Below are 17,606 nucleotides of genomic sequence, written 5' to 3'. Positions count from 1 at the left end.
CTCCTGTAATCTTGTAGTCAGGAAGGTTTGGGTGGAGTGTCCTCCAGTCTTGTAGGTATCAGAGTGTTATATGCTGTTCCTCCTGCCAATCTGTGCTTATGTGTTTTGCTCTCTCTCAGGGAGGGGAGAGAATCTGCGTGGATGGAGTGGCGAATGGAAGTGCAGGAACAGCTGAAATCCCTAAGACACTGGCTCGAAATGATGGAAAGTACCTTTCCTGTTCCAAACCAACAAATTGTGGGTCTAGAGGTAAGAAAGAAAAGTCAAATCCTGCTCTCACAATTCCCCAAACATTTTCTGACCCATGCGGACAGAACACATCCAGGGTAAGTCAAGTGATTGCTCACTGCTGTTGAGCTTTGCTGGTTCCTTAGTTAAACCCATACATAAGTGATTTGAGGATCTCTTGGAAGCAGATGTCTCCAAATGAATACGTTTTTCATCAGGGACATGTCTCAAGATAGGTTAGGTCTGTGCATGCGAGTATAACTGAGAATATGTCTGGAGACTATTAAAATTAGGTAATAATGTGCCCAGTTATGAAGAATAAGACTCACACTTTATGGGCATAATCACAACCAGCTTTTGCAGTAACGTAACACTCCTTTCTCTCCCCTCTTACTTCTGGGGATTTTGATTTACCTCCGTCCGAGATAGCTGGAAAGAAGAAGAATGAATCGGCAGACGCTGGCTTCTCTCCACATTTGAGAAGGGTGTTGTTGGCGTGGAAGGGAACAGTTGCCTCTCACACCTCTGATCATGCGTTCTGCTTCCAACACGCTACATTGCTACACACAGACTGTCTGATTAGGTGGCACGGAACTGACCACACTAGAGCAATTATTGAGAGAGGACGATCAGGATTCACACGAAAGGCCAGTCCCAATCGCCATGACATTGTTCCCACCCACTCTGCTGGGAACAGCTTAGATCTTATCTTTTTCCTGCTTCTGCGCTCCTCCCTTTTTCTCTCTCTTCCCTGGAATTCTCATCTTTTTCTCTTTCTTTCTCTCTTCTTCTTCCAGCACCCAGCTTTTCTTCATCCCCTATCAAGTTTCAAGTTTATTCAAAGATTTTTTAAACCGCTTAATCAGGTTTCTAAGCGGTGTACAATATAAAATTTACATTAAAATCATAATAAAGCACTGAGAAGATGTATAGACCTACTTCAGACAATAGGAAAAAGCGGAAGAACTACAATCGTAAAAGAAAAGTACAACAAAAAGGGAAAATACAATAGGTTAGGGTAAAAAGTAATAATTAAGAGGACAGTTGTTATCCAAAGCCATCCTGGAACAAGAATGTTTTTAATTTAGCTTTAAATTGTTTGACATCCGATTCACTGCGCAAATGGTTTGGCAGCGAATTCCAGAGAGTAGGGGCAGTGACGACAAAATTATTGGAGCGCAACAAATTGATTAATTTTAAAGAAGGTATGACGAGAAGATTCTGAGACATTGAACGAAGAAATTTTAAAGTATTATAAGGAATTAAAACTCTGTTAATGAACTCCGGTGGATTGTTTAATTTTGTTGTAAATGTTAAAAGTAAGATTTTATAACTGATTCTATGTTCGACTGGTAACCAATGTGCACTAATCAGAAGGCGTGAAACATGATTGTATTTCTTTGCGCCACAGATGATCTTAATAGCTGTGTTTTGTACAATCTGAAGCCGTCTAATTTCCTTTTTTGTAATGCCCTTATACATGGTATTACGGTAGTCTATACAAGGAGTGGATCAATGTGTTCAAAGAGGCTGGTTTTAGTAACTTTGCAAGGGAAAGTATCATCCTGAGTCGATAGAAGCATTTCTGAACGATCGTGCTAATGTGAAAATGATAAGAAAATTTACTGTCAAAAGTACCTCCTAGCAGTTTTAGAGTAGGGACAATTTTGATGGGGATCGATTCAAGCTTCAGGGGGGCCTGAAGCGTTGTTCCTTCTTTAAAAGGAAAAATCATAAGTTTCGATTTGTTAATGTTAAGAGACAGTTTATTTGAGTCTAACCATGATTTAATTTTTCCTAATTTATGATTAATGGATGCTACCTCTTCTGTATTGTTGAGATTGATGGGATGGATTAATTGCACATCGTTGGCGTAAACAAACGTGGTAAAGCCAATAGAGTGGCCCATCGTCAGAAAGGGCGACAAAAAGATATTGAAGAGCAATGGTGACAAAATGGAACCCTGTGGTATTCCGTGTTTGGTGGAAAAAGGTTCAGACGATGTGACATTAAAAATGACCTTAGATGATCTGTCGGTAAAGTAGGAAACAAACCAGTCCATGACCTGGTCGGATAAACCGATTTCATGAAGTCGCATTAATAGCAGGCTGTGATCTATAGTATCGAAGGCAGAGGAGAGATCTAAGGAAATAAGCAGTACTGATTGATGATGATCAAGATGGTATAGTATTTTAGTAGTAAGTCCTACAAAGAAAGCTCTGTAGAATGGTAATGACGAAAACCAGTGTGGTTAGGATGAAGTACGTTTGTTTTCTCAACAAATTCGGAGATTTGATGGAAAACTATTTTTTCAGTAAGTTTTGCCATGAATGGTATGTTTGCTAAGGGACGGTAATTAGACATGTCCTGAGTGCTAATGTTTTGATCCCTAATGATTGGATAAATGATCGATTGTTTCCAAATCTTGGGAAGAGATCCTGATGATAAACTGGAATTAACCAGGTCTTTAATGTATGGGCTGAAAATAGAGAAAAATCATTTTAAAAAGAAAGGAGGGATAACCTCTATGCTAGTCCCTTTTAGATTAAGCGAATTAATAGAACATAAGAACGTAAGAATTGCCATCTCTGGATCAGACCCTGGGTCCTTCAAGTCCAGGTGATCCGCACACGCGGAGGCCCCGCCAGGTGTACCCTGGCATAGTTTTAGTCCCCATATCACTGTATGCTTCTCAAGGAAGATGTGCATCTAATTCAGCCTTACCCGTATCACTCTATGCCACTCTTAAGGAGATGTGCATCTAGTTTACCCTTACCCTTATCACTCTATGCCACTCTTAAGGAGATGTGCATCTAGTTTACCCTTACCCGTATCACTCTATGCCACTCTTAAGGAGATGTGCATCTAGTTTACCCTTACCCTTATCACTCTATGCCACTCTTAAGGAGATGTGCATCTAGTTTACCCTTACCCTTATCACTCTATGCCACTCTTAAGGAGATGTGCATCTAGTTTACCCTTACCCGTATCACTCTATGCCACTCTTAAGGAGATGTGCATCTAGTTTACCCTTTAAATCCTAGAACGGTGGATTCTGCAATTACTTCCTCTGGGACAGCATTCCAGGTGTCCACCACTCGCTGCGTGAAACAGAACTTCCTGATATTCGTCCTGGACCTGTCCCCCCTCAGCTTCAGTCTATGTCCTCTAGTCCGTGTCACACTGGACATTGTAAATAACTGCTTTCCCTGCTCCATTTTGTCGAATCCTTTCAGTATTTTGAAAGTCTCGATCAGATCCCCTCGCAGTCTCCTCTTCTCAAGGGAGAAGAACCCCAGTTTCCTAAGTCGTTCCTCGTAGTCCAGGTTCTCCATACCATTCACTAGCTTCGTTGCTCGTCTCTGCACCCTCTCTAGCAGTTTTATATCTTTCTTTAGGTATGGAGACCAATGCTGGACGTAGTATTCCAGGTGTGGTCTGACCATGGCTCTGTAGAGCGGTATTATAACTTTCTCTGATCTACTTGTAATTCCCTTCTTTATCATGCCTAGCATTCTATTTGCTTTCTTCTATTTGTATTTCCTCCAAGCAGGAAGGGTGAAGCGAGAGCATTTTGAATAGGACAGGTTAGTTGAAGTATTAGAGTCTACATAATCTGCAGAGTGACTAGGAGTAGAGATAAGCGGGAAAGTGTCTCTAATTTTCTGTACTTTGTCGATAAAGTAAGTGCCGAGGGCTTGTGCTGAAGGTGTAAGATTGGATATGTTCATTTCTTTTTTCTTTGTTGTTAAGGATTTAACTATTGCATATAAAGTGGAGGAGTTTTTAGCCTTCTTAATTTGTTTGGTATAATATTCTTTTTTGGTTCTATTAATTTCGGATCTGTAATATGCGGCATATTCCTTGAATTTATTAAGATTGATAAGTGTTTTATTGTGCCTCCGTTTTCGCACAAGAGAATGTAATTGTTTTTTTTAATGCTGAGTACCATGGATTTTTTGTTTACGGGGAGAGATCATGAAGGTGATTGCTGGTGCGATAGAATTTAAAAGTTTACCGATGGACTGGTTCCATGCTAAAATTTTATCTTCTACAGTAGAGCTGGTAATTGTTTTAAAGTAAGGCTGAAGTTAGATGAGATGTCTGCAGCTTCTAGCTTACTATAGTTTCTGGTAGTAATTGTTTTAGGTTTTAAATTACTTTGGTAATTTGAGTTTAGTTGTTGAAAAGAGACTAAAAAATGGTCTGACCATGGAACTTGTGTAGTAGCTAATATTTGGAAGTTGTTTCTTTGGGATGCTTGGGTCAGTACCATATGGGTGGGACTTGTTATCAAGTAGTCTTTCACTAAATCCTTTCTCCGCTCTATCACCAGTTCCCTAAACTACCACCTTTGCCATCTCAAGTCACTGAATTTAATACCTACGCATTTTATAAGTTAAATAAGAAATTAAGAATAGCCTTACTGGGTCAGACCAGTGGTCCATCCTCCCAGTGGCCAATCCAGTTCACTAGTACCTGGCCAAAACCCAAAGAGTAGCAACATTCCATGCTACTGATCCAGGGCAAGCAGTGGCTTCCCCCATTTATTTATTAATTTCTATCCCATTCTCCCAGAAGATCAGAACAGGTTACAAGTAGAAGGGACAACAGGTACGAGGGGGCATTCGGAGAAACTGAAGGGAGATAGGTTCAAAACGAATGCAAGGAAGTTTTTTTTCACCCAAAGGGTCGTGGACACTTGGAATGCGCTACCGGAGGACGTGATTGGGCAGAGTACAGTACAAGGATTCAAACAGAGACTGGACGGATTCCTGAGGGATAAAGGGATCATGGGATACTGAGAAAGCTAACCAGAAAATAAGTATAGAAACCCGACCAGGTCGTGCATGTGCAAGACCGGAGGGCTAGGACTTTGATGGGAAGATAGGACTCAATAGGAGACCAAGGTGGCATGGGGGCCCCTTCTGGTGATTTGGACAGGTCATGACCTGTCTGGGCCGCCGCGGGAGCGGACTGCTGGGCAAGATGGACCTATGGTCTGACCCGGCGGAGGCACTGCTTATGTTCTTATGTTCTTATGTTCTTAGACATTCACAATCGTTTGAAAACAGACTAGTCATGACAACAAATAGGTTACAGTAGACAATAACAGCTTATTCTAGAGACCAGACTGGTCATAACAAAGAGTACGAGGAAATTATATTGAGAAGTCAGTTTTTAATGGCCCGATTGGCGGAAGAGGAAGGTCTTTACTGCTCTGCAGAAGGTCATTAGTGAGTCTAGTGACCTGATATGTGTGGGTAGTCAGTTCCATAGCTGAGGTAGGAAATGGCTGTAGGATCTTTTGTGCGCTGTACTCATTCGGAGGGATCTCCCTGCGGGAATGCTGAGTCTTTGTTCTGCTTTGGAACGGAGGGGGCAGTTAGGGGTGTATAGGCGTAGCTTTGATGCTATGTAGGCTGGGTTTTTTTGGTAGAATGTCTTGTGTGTCATGACCAGGGCTTTGAAGATGCATCGCTTTTTGACTGGTAACCAGTGAGCTGCATAGAGCGCTGGAGTAATGGGATCATGATAGCTGAGGTTGTATAGGAGTCGAATTGCTGAGTTCTGGACTTTTTGGAGGCATTTTAGATCTCTTGCAGCGATGCCATTAAATAGGGAGTTGCAGTAGTCTAGTCTAGAGAGTACATAGGGATATAGCAGTTGGGCTAAGTCTGTTTCTGGGAGATAGGGTTTGATCCTTCGCAGTTGGCGTAGGTAGTAAAAGATGTGGAAACTACCTGCGAGATGTTGGCGGAGTGGGACAGGTAACCATCCAGTATAATTCCAAGACTTCGTACCTGGTCTTTTGCTGTTAAGGGGGGTGGATTCCCAGGATAGTGTCGGACGGGTGAAAGTAGTCTTCTTTTTCCTGATCCAGAGTAGTTCAGTCTTTGAGGCATTCAGGTGGAGTTTATTGGCTGTCATCCAGTTTTTCATATCAGAGAGGCGATGTAGGAGGTTAGTGAGTTGGGTTGGCCGATTGTCACCTAGGGGGAGCAGTAGTTGAAGGTCATCGGCATAGGAGCAAATCTTAATGTTGTATTTGTGTGCAATGTCGATGACTGGCCTGATATACAGATTGAAGAGGAGAGGTGATAGCAAGGCACCTTGGGGAACTCTGTATTTAATTGATTTGGGGTTTGATTTAGCTGTCCCTAGTAGCACAGATTGTCTTTCTCAATAACAGACTATGGACTTTTCCTCCAGGAAATTGTCCAAACTTTTCTTAAAACCAGCTATGCTATCTGCTTTTTATTTTTCACTCTTTCCTTCCCACTTTGTAGCAACATTCCATACAGAATCTCAAAGAATAGCAAGATTCTGGAATCCCCAGAGAGTAACAAGATTCTAGAATCTCAAACAAAGCAAGATTCCGGAATCCCCAGAGAGTAACAATATTCTAGAATCTCAAAGAAAGCAAGATTCCGGAATCCCCAGAGAGTAACAAGATTCTAGAATCTCAAAGAAAGCAAGATTCCGGAATCCCCAGAGAGTAACAAGATTCTAGAATCTCAAAGAAAGCAAGATTCTGGAATCCCAGAGAGTAACAAGATTCTAGAATCTCAAAGAAAGCAAGATTCCGGAATCCCCAGAGAGTAACAAGATTCTAGAATCTCAAAGAAAGCAAGATTCTAGAATCCCAGAGAGTAACAAGATTCTAGAATCCCCAGAGAGTAGCAATATTCCATGCTACTGATCCCATGTTGCTTCCATTCCCTATCTCAATAAACCCACTCTCCCTGGTTGTCCTCCAAGCTCTGCCTCCTCACGCCAAGAGAAAGTAGCACAAGACACGCTCTGATGCCACTCTTCAACTCCTCCAGATCCAGCTATGGGAATCTAGCCAAATGTGAGTATTTTGGCAACAGTAGCGCCATCTTTGTGTGGGCACCCTCACCTCTCCTCCACTCCCACCACCTTCTAGTTCTTCCCCAGCACCTTCAACCTAGGAAGTGACATCAGTGCAGGCAGCAAGTTGGTGATGCTCCCACCGGGAAATTAAAGAGGTATGGGGTAAGGGAAGATGGGATTGCACATGGCAGGGGGGCACAGGGAAGGAGCGGGGAGCAGAGAACGGGATGGGGAGGGTTGCACTCACTATGCCACTTTCTGTTTCCCTGAATCAATCACTAGCCCTTTTAACTTACCCCTTTTCTTCTCGCGCTGATGCTTAGCTACCTAAAACCTCTTCCTGCACCAGTAGCGCAATGCATGTTATTTCCTCTAACCCAGGGGTGTTAAAGTCCTTCCTTGAGGGCCGCAATCCAGTCAGGTTTTCAGGATTTCCCCAATGAATATGCATGAGATCTATTATCATACAATGAAAGCAGTGCATGTAAATAGATCTCATGCATATTCATTGGGGAAATCCTGAAAACCCGACTGGATTGCGGCCCTCGAGGAGGGACTTTGACACCCCTGCTCTAACCCAAGAATAAAGGACAATACATTCAAAGGATGGCGTGAAATGCTTGACATATATGGGAACTTTGTCCTTGTCCCTGGGAGCTTACTGCCTGAATACAGGGGACTTTCTGAAAGCCACATACAGAAAGGCAGAGGAGATAGCAGGACTGGGGCTCCAGCTTTGAAGGTCTGCAGTGACAGCCCCCTCCCCTCTCTCTCTTTGGAGCAGCCCTCAGCAATGGTTCTTTTTTTCAAGCTCTTTATTCCCCTTCACAAGAAAGACTATGGGGGGGGGAGAATTTACTCCTCCTCCCTTCCTTTCTCTACAAGGACCAGAGAAGGGGGTTAAGGCTTGTTAAGGTGCCTTCCAGGGAGATGTAGGGAACACACGGCCGGGTAATGCTTTCTCAGGCTTCTTTCCTGCCAGTCTATGAATGAAGCTGCAGAGAGAGCACCCCCCTCCCCCCCCCAAAAAAAAAAAAAACACCAAGCCACCACACACACACATGCTGGTCCCTTTCTCTGGCTGAGAAATGCTCTGTACAGATCTCTCTGCATACATGACAGATTAAACTGAAAGGCCCGGCTGGGCAGTGACGCTCAGAGACAAAGAACGAGGGGGGAGGATGGAGCAAACGTCCAGGAATCAGCTCATGGGAACTTTTCCTACCCTTCTGTATCTCAAGTGTACAACACAGCCCTGTATCGTTTTTAATTTAGGAGACTGGTAAGGATTGGAATAAAAATAGCCATTTCCTGGACCCACACGAAGCCCCTAAAAAAAACACAAAAGTAGAGAGAGCTATGGAAACAATATGGCACACAAGCCATTAAAATAGGGTCACTAGGTCTTACGATTGTAAATCCGGACTTCTGGCCCCACCCCCAGGCCCGCCCAAACCTCTTGGCCTTGAACTCGGAGCGTGTGCAGGTGTGACGCGATGACCTATGCATTTGACGTCACCACGTTGCATCCACCACGCATGTGCTGATGCCCTCCAGACGCGGCCCCAAGCTTAAAGCTTTTCAAATCCTGGACAAAGGGCCGGGTTTTGAAAAGCTGTCCGGATGCCTGGACAGTCCTCTAAAAAAAAGGACATTGTTCGAGTAAATCCAGATGTCTGCTAATCCTACATTAAAACAAAGTAAAATGAAGGCAAAAAGCATCAGATGTGTTCAAAGGATTTACAAATTTGTCCCCATCCCCGCAGGAACTCAATTTTTCCGTCCCCACGGGTTTTGTCACTGTCCCTGCCCCATTCCTATAAGCTCTGCCTTAACTGCACAAGCCTCCAACACTTATGATTTTAAAGTATTTGAGGCTTGTGCCGATGAGGCGAAGCTTAGGCATTGGTGGAATGAGGCATTATGACATCACAATCTGAGCTCTAGAATGTTGCTACTTAGGATTTTAAAGTGTTTGAGGCTTGTGCAGGTGAGGACGGAGCTTAGGCATTGGTGGAAGGAGGCATTATGATATCACAATCTGAGCTCTAGAATGTTGCTACTTAGGATTTTAAAGCGTTTGAGGCTTGCGCGGATGAGGACGGAGCTTAGGCATTGGTGGACTGAGGCATTATGACATCACAGTCTGAATTCTAGAATGTTGCTACTTAGGATTTGAAAGTGTTTGAGGCTTGTGCAGATGAGGACGGAGCTTAGGCATTGGTGGAATGAGGCATTATGACATCACAATCTGAGCTCTAGAATGTTGCTACTTAGGATTTGAAAGTGAGACTTGTGCGGATAAGGATGGAGCTTAGGCATTGGTGGAATGAGGTATTATGACATCACAATCTCAGCTCTAGAATGTTGCTACTGTTTCCCCCCAAAATTAATATAAAACACTGTCGTATTTTCGGGGTAGGGCTTATTTTTTTCATGAACATGATCATCTCTCCCTTCCTCTCCTGCACTCCAATTCTTCCTCTTTCCTTTCTCTCCCCCACATGTGCAACATCTTTCCTCCCCTCTCACCCATCCCCTTGTGCCTCCCTCTGCAGCATCTTTCTATCCCTCCCTCCCATCCTCATCAGTGATGTCACAATGGCTTGATTGTCCTATTCTTGGCAAACATAACATCATAAGAACAGCCATACTGGATCGGACCAAAGGTCCATCAAGGCCAGTAGCCCGTTCTCACAGTGGCCAATCCAGGTCCCTAGTACCTGCCAAAACCCAAATCAGCTGCAGCTTTTCTGACTTTGCTTCTGCTTGAGGACAGAATGAAATCTTTTGACAGCTCATTGCAAAGTGAAGGACCTTCTGATAACTCAGATGGATGGGAACATGGAGATAGGTTTCTATCAGGTCCAAGGTAGTAAAAACCTCTCTGAGCTGCATCTCTGTCTGAAAACTGGGAACCTTGAGCCCTCGATTCACTCCTTTGGGATCCAACATGTTCCCTCCTTCTTTGGAACTACCACATAGATGGAATACCACCTCGCTAACCTCTCCTTGTAGGGAACTGGACAGGCAGCTTTGAAGTCTAGCAACCTTGATAGGGTCTCCCTGACAACCCCCGCCTTCCAATGAGACCAACAGGGGGATGCCACAAAGGCATCCCACAACCGAAATGTGAACTCCTAGGCAAACCCATTGCAAGGACCCACTGGGCTTTTCTATATTCCGTTTCTTCCCTTTCTCTCCCTTCTTCTGCTCTGTCTGTCTATTAACGGAGAAAGCCCAACCTACTGGAATAACCGACTAACTCAATCCTCCTCAACCAGGCACAGGAGAACCCACTCACTTTTCACACACACACCATCCAAAAATGTCAAACGAAAAAAACTATATGACAACCTAATAGCCACCAAAGCAGCTAAACTGGACAGACAAATCACCATTCTGTTGTCATCGACCACAGACTACAAAACCTTCAAGAAAGATACTAAAACCCTACGCTTCAAAAAATACATAAAACCTATCTAATACGACCAGTTCCTACCTAAACCCCACCTACCCTCTCTATACCCTTAATATACTCTAATATGCCTCTAACTACCCAACGAATTCTAAAATGCTTCTAATTACCCAACATTTATCACCTTAAGATCTCGACAACTCTTTGGTACTTCTTAAGTAACTATTATGACACCTTTTATGTAATTCCTGACAACTTTTATGTAATCCACCTTGAACCGCAAGGCATTGGGGGAATAGAAATCACTAAAGTAATGCAATGTAATATAGTCCTCTGTCTCTTTCAACTGCCTCCCAGCCCCCCGTGTCTTCCCATGCCAAGTTTCCAAGTGTATTTAAAATTTGATATACCACTTAAAAATTGTTAAAGCGGTTTACATTACATTTTAAAAGGAGAATATAAAAATGTTGGGGATATACAATTAAGACATAAACCAAAAGAAGACAGACTGAAACATACTGGAAAGAGGGCTAGAACTACGGTCGCAATAGGAAAGAAAACCAAAGAGGGTTGACGCAAAGGGGGAGGGGAAGCTATGCTCGTCTCTTATTTAAGTAGGTGGTCTAGGACGGAGAGAGTATTATCTATCGTAAGCGTCCTTGAATAAAAAAGTTTTTAGACTCATTTTAAATTGAGCAATCTTTTCTTCCTCTCTTAAGTGGAAGTGAGTTCCAGTGAACGAGTTGGGTGATTGAGATGGGTGCAGTTTCCTGGTGGTGTCGTAGAAAAAGTGTCTTACAAATGGGACATTGCCATAATTCTGCCTTCAGATTAACTTCTTCTGCTCTTCTGTCTAGTCCAAGAGTCTCTATCTAATACTGCATCACCAGGTGCTGTGTCTCTTGCCTCTTTGCCCCCCCCTTCCTCAGCATGCACATTGCCTGTTCCCCCTCCTGGTTTCCATAACAGAACAAGAACTACAAGTCCCTGCATGCAATGGGACAAAACCAGGACTAAAGCAACCTGTCCCAGATATGAAATCTAAATGCATCCCCTAGCAGGAAACTGGTGAAGAGCCCTCTCAGTTTTTAGGCATCTGGCCCTGTTGTAGGAGTGAATGTGGGCAGGGGCTAAGCTCCTTCTGGGTTTTCATTCCTGCCCCAAAGTGTTTGACATTGCAAGAACGCCAAGAGCATTGCACAATGAAAGATGTACTGGAAATCCAGGACTTGCTGGAGCCTGGCTATCGTTCTCTGAGAGACAGGAAGGGATCGACAACTTTGCACGAAATAGATTTGTCAGTAAATAGGTTGTCTATATTCCAATGGATATTATTACAGAAACTTCTGATTTCTTCACACACCTCTGCAATCCAGAGAGAAGAGAAAGCTTTTCATAACCTTATTCTGTGTGGCTGACTTTCCTTAATCTCAGTATTATTCTTCAAAAATTAAGAAAGGGGTCAGATGCATGTCTAGAGGGGGGGGGGGGAGTTCACCACTTGTGCCCTTCTATTTAATGGGTCTGAGCTGAATTAGTGACCAGTGTCCACAGCCACTTCTCAGCCCTCCGCCACCGATGGGAGCCTTTGAATTCTGAATGAGTGGGGGAGGGGATGCTCTTTGGCCTCCCCTCTTGTGTTTGTCTTTTTAAGTCGTGGAGGGAGGGGTTGATTAACATATTCTGGGGTCTTAGGGAAAGGTTTCAAGGAGGGCCCCTCTATACACTACAATTCGATTTATCGTTTTCGATCTGACGACCTCAAGTGGGCGCATTCCAAGCCCAAACACAAGTGAGCCTCTGTGTTCACTTAACAAGAACAGGCCTAGCTGTCACAGATTCACCCCTCCCCCTTGGACGTAATCACAGAGTAATGCTTTAATTTATAACTTTTTATTGAAGGAATCAAATAAGTATACAATAATATAATACAAGATATTCATTACAGTTATATTCACAATAGTAATTTTTCATAGATATTTCTATCGTTCCTCCAAAATATATTTCCATATGACCTATTTCATACCTCTATACATTCCCCCTATTCCTACTCCCCCGCCCCCCCCCATTGTTTTTATTTCAATTCTAACATTGTAATTAATGAATTAAGCAAATATACAATTCAAGTATCCCTCCCCCCCCCAGAATGAAATGAGTAATGCTTTAATGCCAGCTTCTGACAGGATAGGTAAACCTTGGCCTAACCCAGTGTAGTCTAACTCAGTGACAGCGATGGGGAAGCCTCGGCTCCATTTCTGACAACAGCCTTCACTTAATCTTGGGATCTGGTGGGGATTATTGTCATTTGGAAATTAGACGCAGGACGGGTCTGGGGGTTTGTCTTAAGCAGTAGTTTTCTACAAAGGAAGAAAGATGAAGCCAAATGTCTGGATTTACCCGGACCTGGCCTCTTATTTATTTTAATTGTTTTATTTATAACAATTTGTATTGAAAGATTCAAATAATCAGTACAATAGGATAATACAAAAATACATTCAATACAATAAGAATTATAATAAATTCCATACAAATTTAAATCATTCTTTCAAATTTAATTTCCATATGTATTAATTTAATCTTATCTACACCTCCCTTAATTCCATCCCCTACCCATTATCTTCCCCTAAATGAAATTCCTCCCCCTGGATGAAAGTTGACAAAAATAAAGAATTAAAATAAATAACTGGAATGTAATTAGTAAACCTAATTTTCATAATAAATCATTGATAAGCAAACTTCGTATTTTTGGTGAAAGATTCTGAATATAAGGATCCCAAACCTCCATAAAAAGACGAGTTTTTTTAGGCGAACCTCGAACCTCATAACATTTTATTGAAGGAATCATATTAATATACAATAAGATATTCATTATAATTATATTCAGAATTCTAATTTTTCCATACATATTATTATCATCCCTCCTGTTCCCTCCCTTCCCCCAGAATTTTTATATCCCGCAAATCCAACAATGCCAAGTGGGTTCCAAAGTTACTTACATAATCAAATAAAATAGAAAAAGTAAAACACGTACAATAACAAACCATCACCAGACAAAGCCACCAACCTTCGTCCGCCCAGTAACAACAAATTTAAAACATCATAAAAACTACAGAATAAAAAAAGCAAGTCATAGAACTTCCAAACCGGGATTCAATAAGACCCATCTCAAATACATTTATAAGCTCATGAAGCGACATGCAAATAGAGGACGGTCCCGGTGTCCAGATGGATTTGTCCGGGTTTTGGATGGCGCCGGCTCTGGAGGGCCACCGACCGTGCGTGGATAGAAACATAGAAACATAGAAATAGACGGCAGATAAGGGCCACAGCCCATCTAGTCTGCCCACCCCAATGACCCTCCCCTACCTATCTCTTTGAATAGATCGCACGCCTATCCCATTTGGCCTTAAAATCAGGCACGCGTGATGATGTCATGCTCGGAGGCCTTCCACAAGCGACCCCCGAGCTCCGGGAAGAAGAGGAGATGAGGTTGTGTGGAGGCAGGGTCACATGTCTTGTATGTTCTGCATATGTTTGACAAACTTCCCACCTTGGTTTCTGAGGCTCATTTTCAGTAATATTTAAGGGAAGTTTGTCAAGATTGAAATTGATTTTTGAAGTTAGATTTGACCTTTATAAAAGTTTTCTGCATATGTTTGAGACATAAGTGAGAAAAGGATTGTGGAGGAGAAGGGCTGATGCTAGATTGCATAAGAAAGTCTTATTTATTACAACTTTTATCCTATGCAGTTTAATAGGGTTACCATATGGCTCCAGAAGACATCCAGGTTTTACTTCCACTGAAAGCAATGGAAGTAAGGAGGATGGATTGAGACATCCAGGTTTTACTTCTACTGAAAGCAATGGAAGTAAGGAGGATGGATTGAGACATCCAGGTTTTACTTCTACTGAAAGCAATGGAAGTAAGGAGGATGGATTGAGACATCCAGGTTTTACTTCCACTGAAAGCAATGGAAGTAAGGAGGATGGATTGAGACATCCAGGTTTTACTTCCACTGAAAGCAATGGAAGTAAGGAGGATGGATTGAGACATCCAAGTTTTACTTCTACTGAAAGCAATGGAAGTAAGGAGGCCGGATTGAGACATCCAGGTTTTGCTTCCACTGAAAGCAATGGAAGTAAGGAGGACGGATTGAGATGTCCGGGTTTTACTTCCACTGAAAGCAATGGAAGTAAGGAGGATGGATTGAGACATCCAGGTTTTGCTTCCACTGAAAGCAATGGAAGTAAGGAGGACGGATTGAGATGTCCGGGTTTTACTTCCACTGAAAGCAATGGAAGTAAGGAGGATGGATTGAGACATCCAGGTTTTGCTTCCACTGAAAGCAATGGAAGTAAGGAGGACGGATTGAGATGTCCGGGTTTTACTTCCACTGAAAGCAATGGAAGTAAGGAGGATGGATTGAGACATCCAGGTTTTGCTTCCACTGAAAGCAATGGAAGTAAGGAGGACGGATTGAGATGTCCGGGTTTTACTTCCACTGAAAGCAATGGAAGTAAGGAGGATGGATTGAGACATCCAGGTTTTGCTTCCACTGAAAGCAATGGAAGTAAGGAGGACGGATTGAGATGTCCGGGTTTTACTTCCACTGAAAGCAATGGAAGTAAGGAGGATGGATTGAGACATCCAGGTTTTGCTTCCACTGAAAGCAATGGAAGTAAGGAGGATGGATTGAGACATCCAGGTTTTGCTTCTAAGAACATAAGAATTGCCGCTGCTGGGTCAGACCAGTGGTCCATCATGCCAAGCAGTCCACTCACATGGCGGCCCTTAGGTCAAAGACCAGTGTCCTAACTGAGACTAGCCCTACCTTCGTACGTTCTGGTTCAGCAGGAACTTGTCTAACTTTGTCTTGAATCCCTGGAGGGTGTTTTCTCCTATAACAGCCTCCGGAAGAGCGTTCCAGTTTTCTACCACTCTCTGGCTGAAGAAGAACTTCCTTACATTTGTATGGAATCTATCCCCTTTCAACTTTAAAGAGTGCCCTCTCGTTCTCTCTACCTTGGAGAGGGTGAACAATCTGTCTTTATCTACTAAGTCTATTCCCTTCAGTACCTTGAATGTTTCAATCATGTTCCCTCTCAATCTCCTCTGTTCGAGGGAGAAGAGGCCCAGTTCTCTAATCTTTCGCTGTACGGCAGCTCCTCCAGCCCCTTAACCATCTTAGTCGCTCTTCTCTGGACCCATTCGAGTAGTACCGTGTCCTTCTTCATGTACGGCGACCAGTGCTGGCGCAGTACTCCAGGTGAGGGCGCACCATGGCCTGGTACAGCGGCATGATAAAAAAAAAAAAGATCCGACTGTATACTAGCTTTGACTGTACACATGCAAATTCACAATCCATTTGTCTGCGCATTATCGTTTTGAACCAAATAAAATAATATATCAGAGTTACCAGCAAAAAAACCAAACAATTGATGCAGTCTGAAATCCCAATTACTTCTTTCTCCGCTATGATATAGTTACTGAGGATGTAGCGTTATTTCAGTGTATTCAGAAGGGCCAGAGACTCCTTTCCTACAATGGGAAGACACTGGAACTATTCACCATGACAGGGACACTTGGTCACTGTCACACACTAATTCTGTCGCACTATAGGAGGAAAACTCTATCATTGTCACAGGGAGACCATCTTTGGGTGAGCTCTGCCCCCCAGTACATAATAAACCCCAGAAGGAACAAGAGGTTTGAGCAGAAAAGGAGAGAATGGGGTTCGGGCCTTGTGTGTGTCTAAAATGAGGCATCCTGGATGAAAAGACAGAATTTACAGCGCTGCGTGCATCTAGAAGCGCTATAGAAATAATAAATAGTGGGAGGGGGAGGGGGAGCCAAGGAGACAAAATGGTGCTGGTGGGAGATTTTGTCTGGCTTATCGGAGAGGGGCTGTAAGGAGGGAGTCGCCCCTCCCCTTATCCCAAATAGTTTTGAAATCTCAGTGGGTTTCCCTGGCAACAGGTGGGGATTGTGCACTTAACCTAAGCTGGCTTATTGTATTAGTGAGAGGGTTTGTGGGTCAGCTTGGCGTTGGGGGGGGGGGGGAAGGGGAGGGAGAGGAGGTGGAGGGATGGGAGGACAATCTGTTCTTAACTCTAGGGTCTGTCCATCTGCACAAATGCACCTTGCTGCTGCTCCCTGTGGGCTGGGATGCCCCCCGCATCAGCCCCATGGCCATCTATGCCAACGTCGAGCAATCTGCCTTTCTGAGAGTTTGAAGCAGTCTGGGATCTGTCCCTGAGAGAGGGATGAGCAGGTATCAAACAGTCCTGGAGATTTCCATCCCAAAGGAGCCAGCACTCCTTGTGGGGTCTCTGCCTTCCTATCTCCCAAATCAGATTTGCAGATTCAGGATGCAAGTGGCTGACAGAGTTGCAACGTCAAGGGACAATTGCCTCTGGGATGGGGAGCCCCCACTATGTAATCAGTGGCTTCTCTCTGACTAGCTTCTTACTGGACCTTCATGGCTGCCGCTGGGTGGCATGGCATCCCAGATCCAGAACCAGCATTGCGTGAAGATTCCTTGAACTCAAACAATAGCATTTAGGAAGGAGGGAAAAAAAAGTAGGCGACCAAAGCCTTCCAGGGACTGTGTCTGCAGGAATCCCAGCCTCATTCATTCTTTGCAAGGTGCTGTCCTGGGCAGATGCCAACATGAAATCAGGGATCTCCCCATAATTTCCTGGCTTGGCCATGCGGTGCTCCTCAAACCATGCGGCAAAGGAACCCTTCAGGACTCCTATAGAAGCCTCTGAAAGAGGGAGCTGGCTGTGATGGGCTTTGGGGGAAGGCCAGGATCTCCTGCCTGCAAGATCTCCAAGCTCTGCATGCAACCAGGAAAGTATCAAGTGGTGTAGGTACCTTTAAACAACTTGTGACTGAGTGTTTGAGAAAGTCTTGAAGTACAGAGAGGCCTGGGAGTGGCTTTCCGAATAGTGATGGCTTTTCTCTGCTCACGTTAATTCTCTCTTTGTGCACTGTGTGTATTTCCAAGCCTCAGCCTGGGGTCTGTCAGTCAGTCATTGTGTGCTCTGATATGTCTGTCTGTGTGGCTCTGTTTTCAAATGTGAGAGTGCCTGTGTGTCT

The 17,606-nt window shown here is 43.6% G+C and overlaps 1 protein-coding gene across 1 annotated transcript in view; it reads left to right on the top strand.

The window, feature by feature from the left end:
* PLEC (plectin) overlaps window positions 1–17,606 on the top strand; it is a 523,889-nt gene that overhangs the window by 301,715 nt on the left and 204,568 nt on the right. Inside the window, 1 exon segment of the mRNA XM_033935291.1 lies at window positions 120–249. Within this exon segment, the coding sequence (XP_033791182.1) occupies window positions 120–249 (130 nt within the window).

Source organism: Geotrypetes seraphini, chromosome 2, assembly GCF_902459505.1.
Source record: "Geotrypetes seraphini chromosome 2, aGeoSer1.1, whole genome shotgun sequence".
Classification (NCBI taxonomy): domain Eukaryota; kingdom Metazoa; phylum Chordata; class Amphibia; order Gymnophiona; family Dermophiidae; genus Geotrypetes; species Geotrypetes seraphini.
Note: the sequence above shows the minus strand (reverse complement) of the source record. Positions and strands in the feature narration are given on the sequence as shown.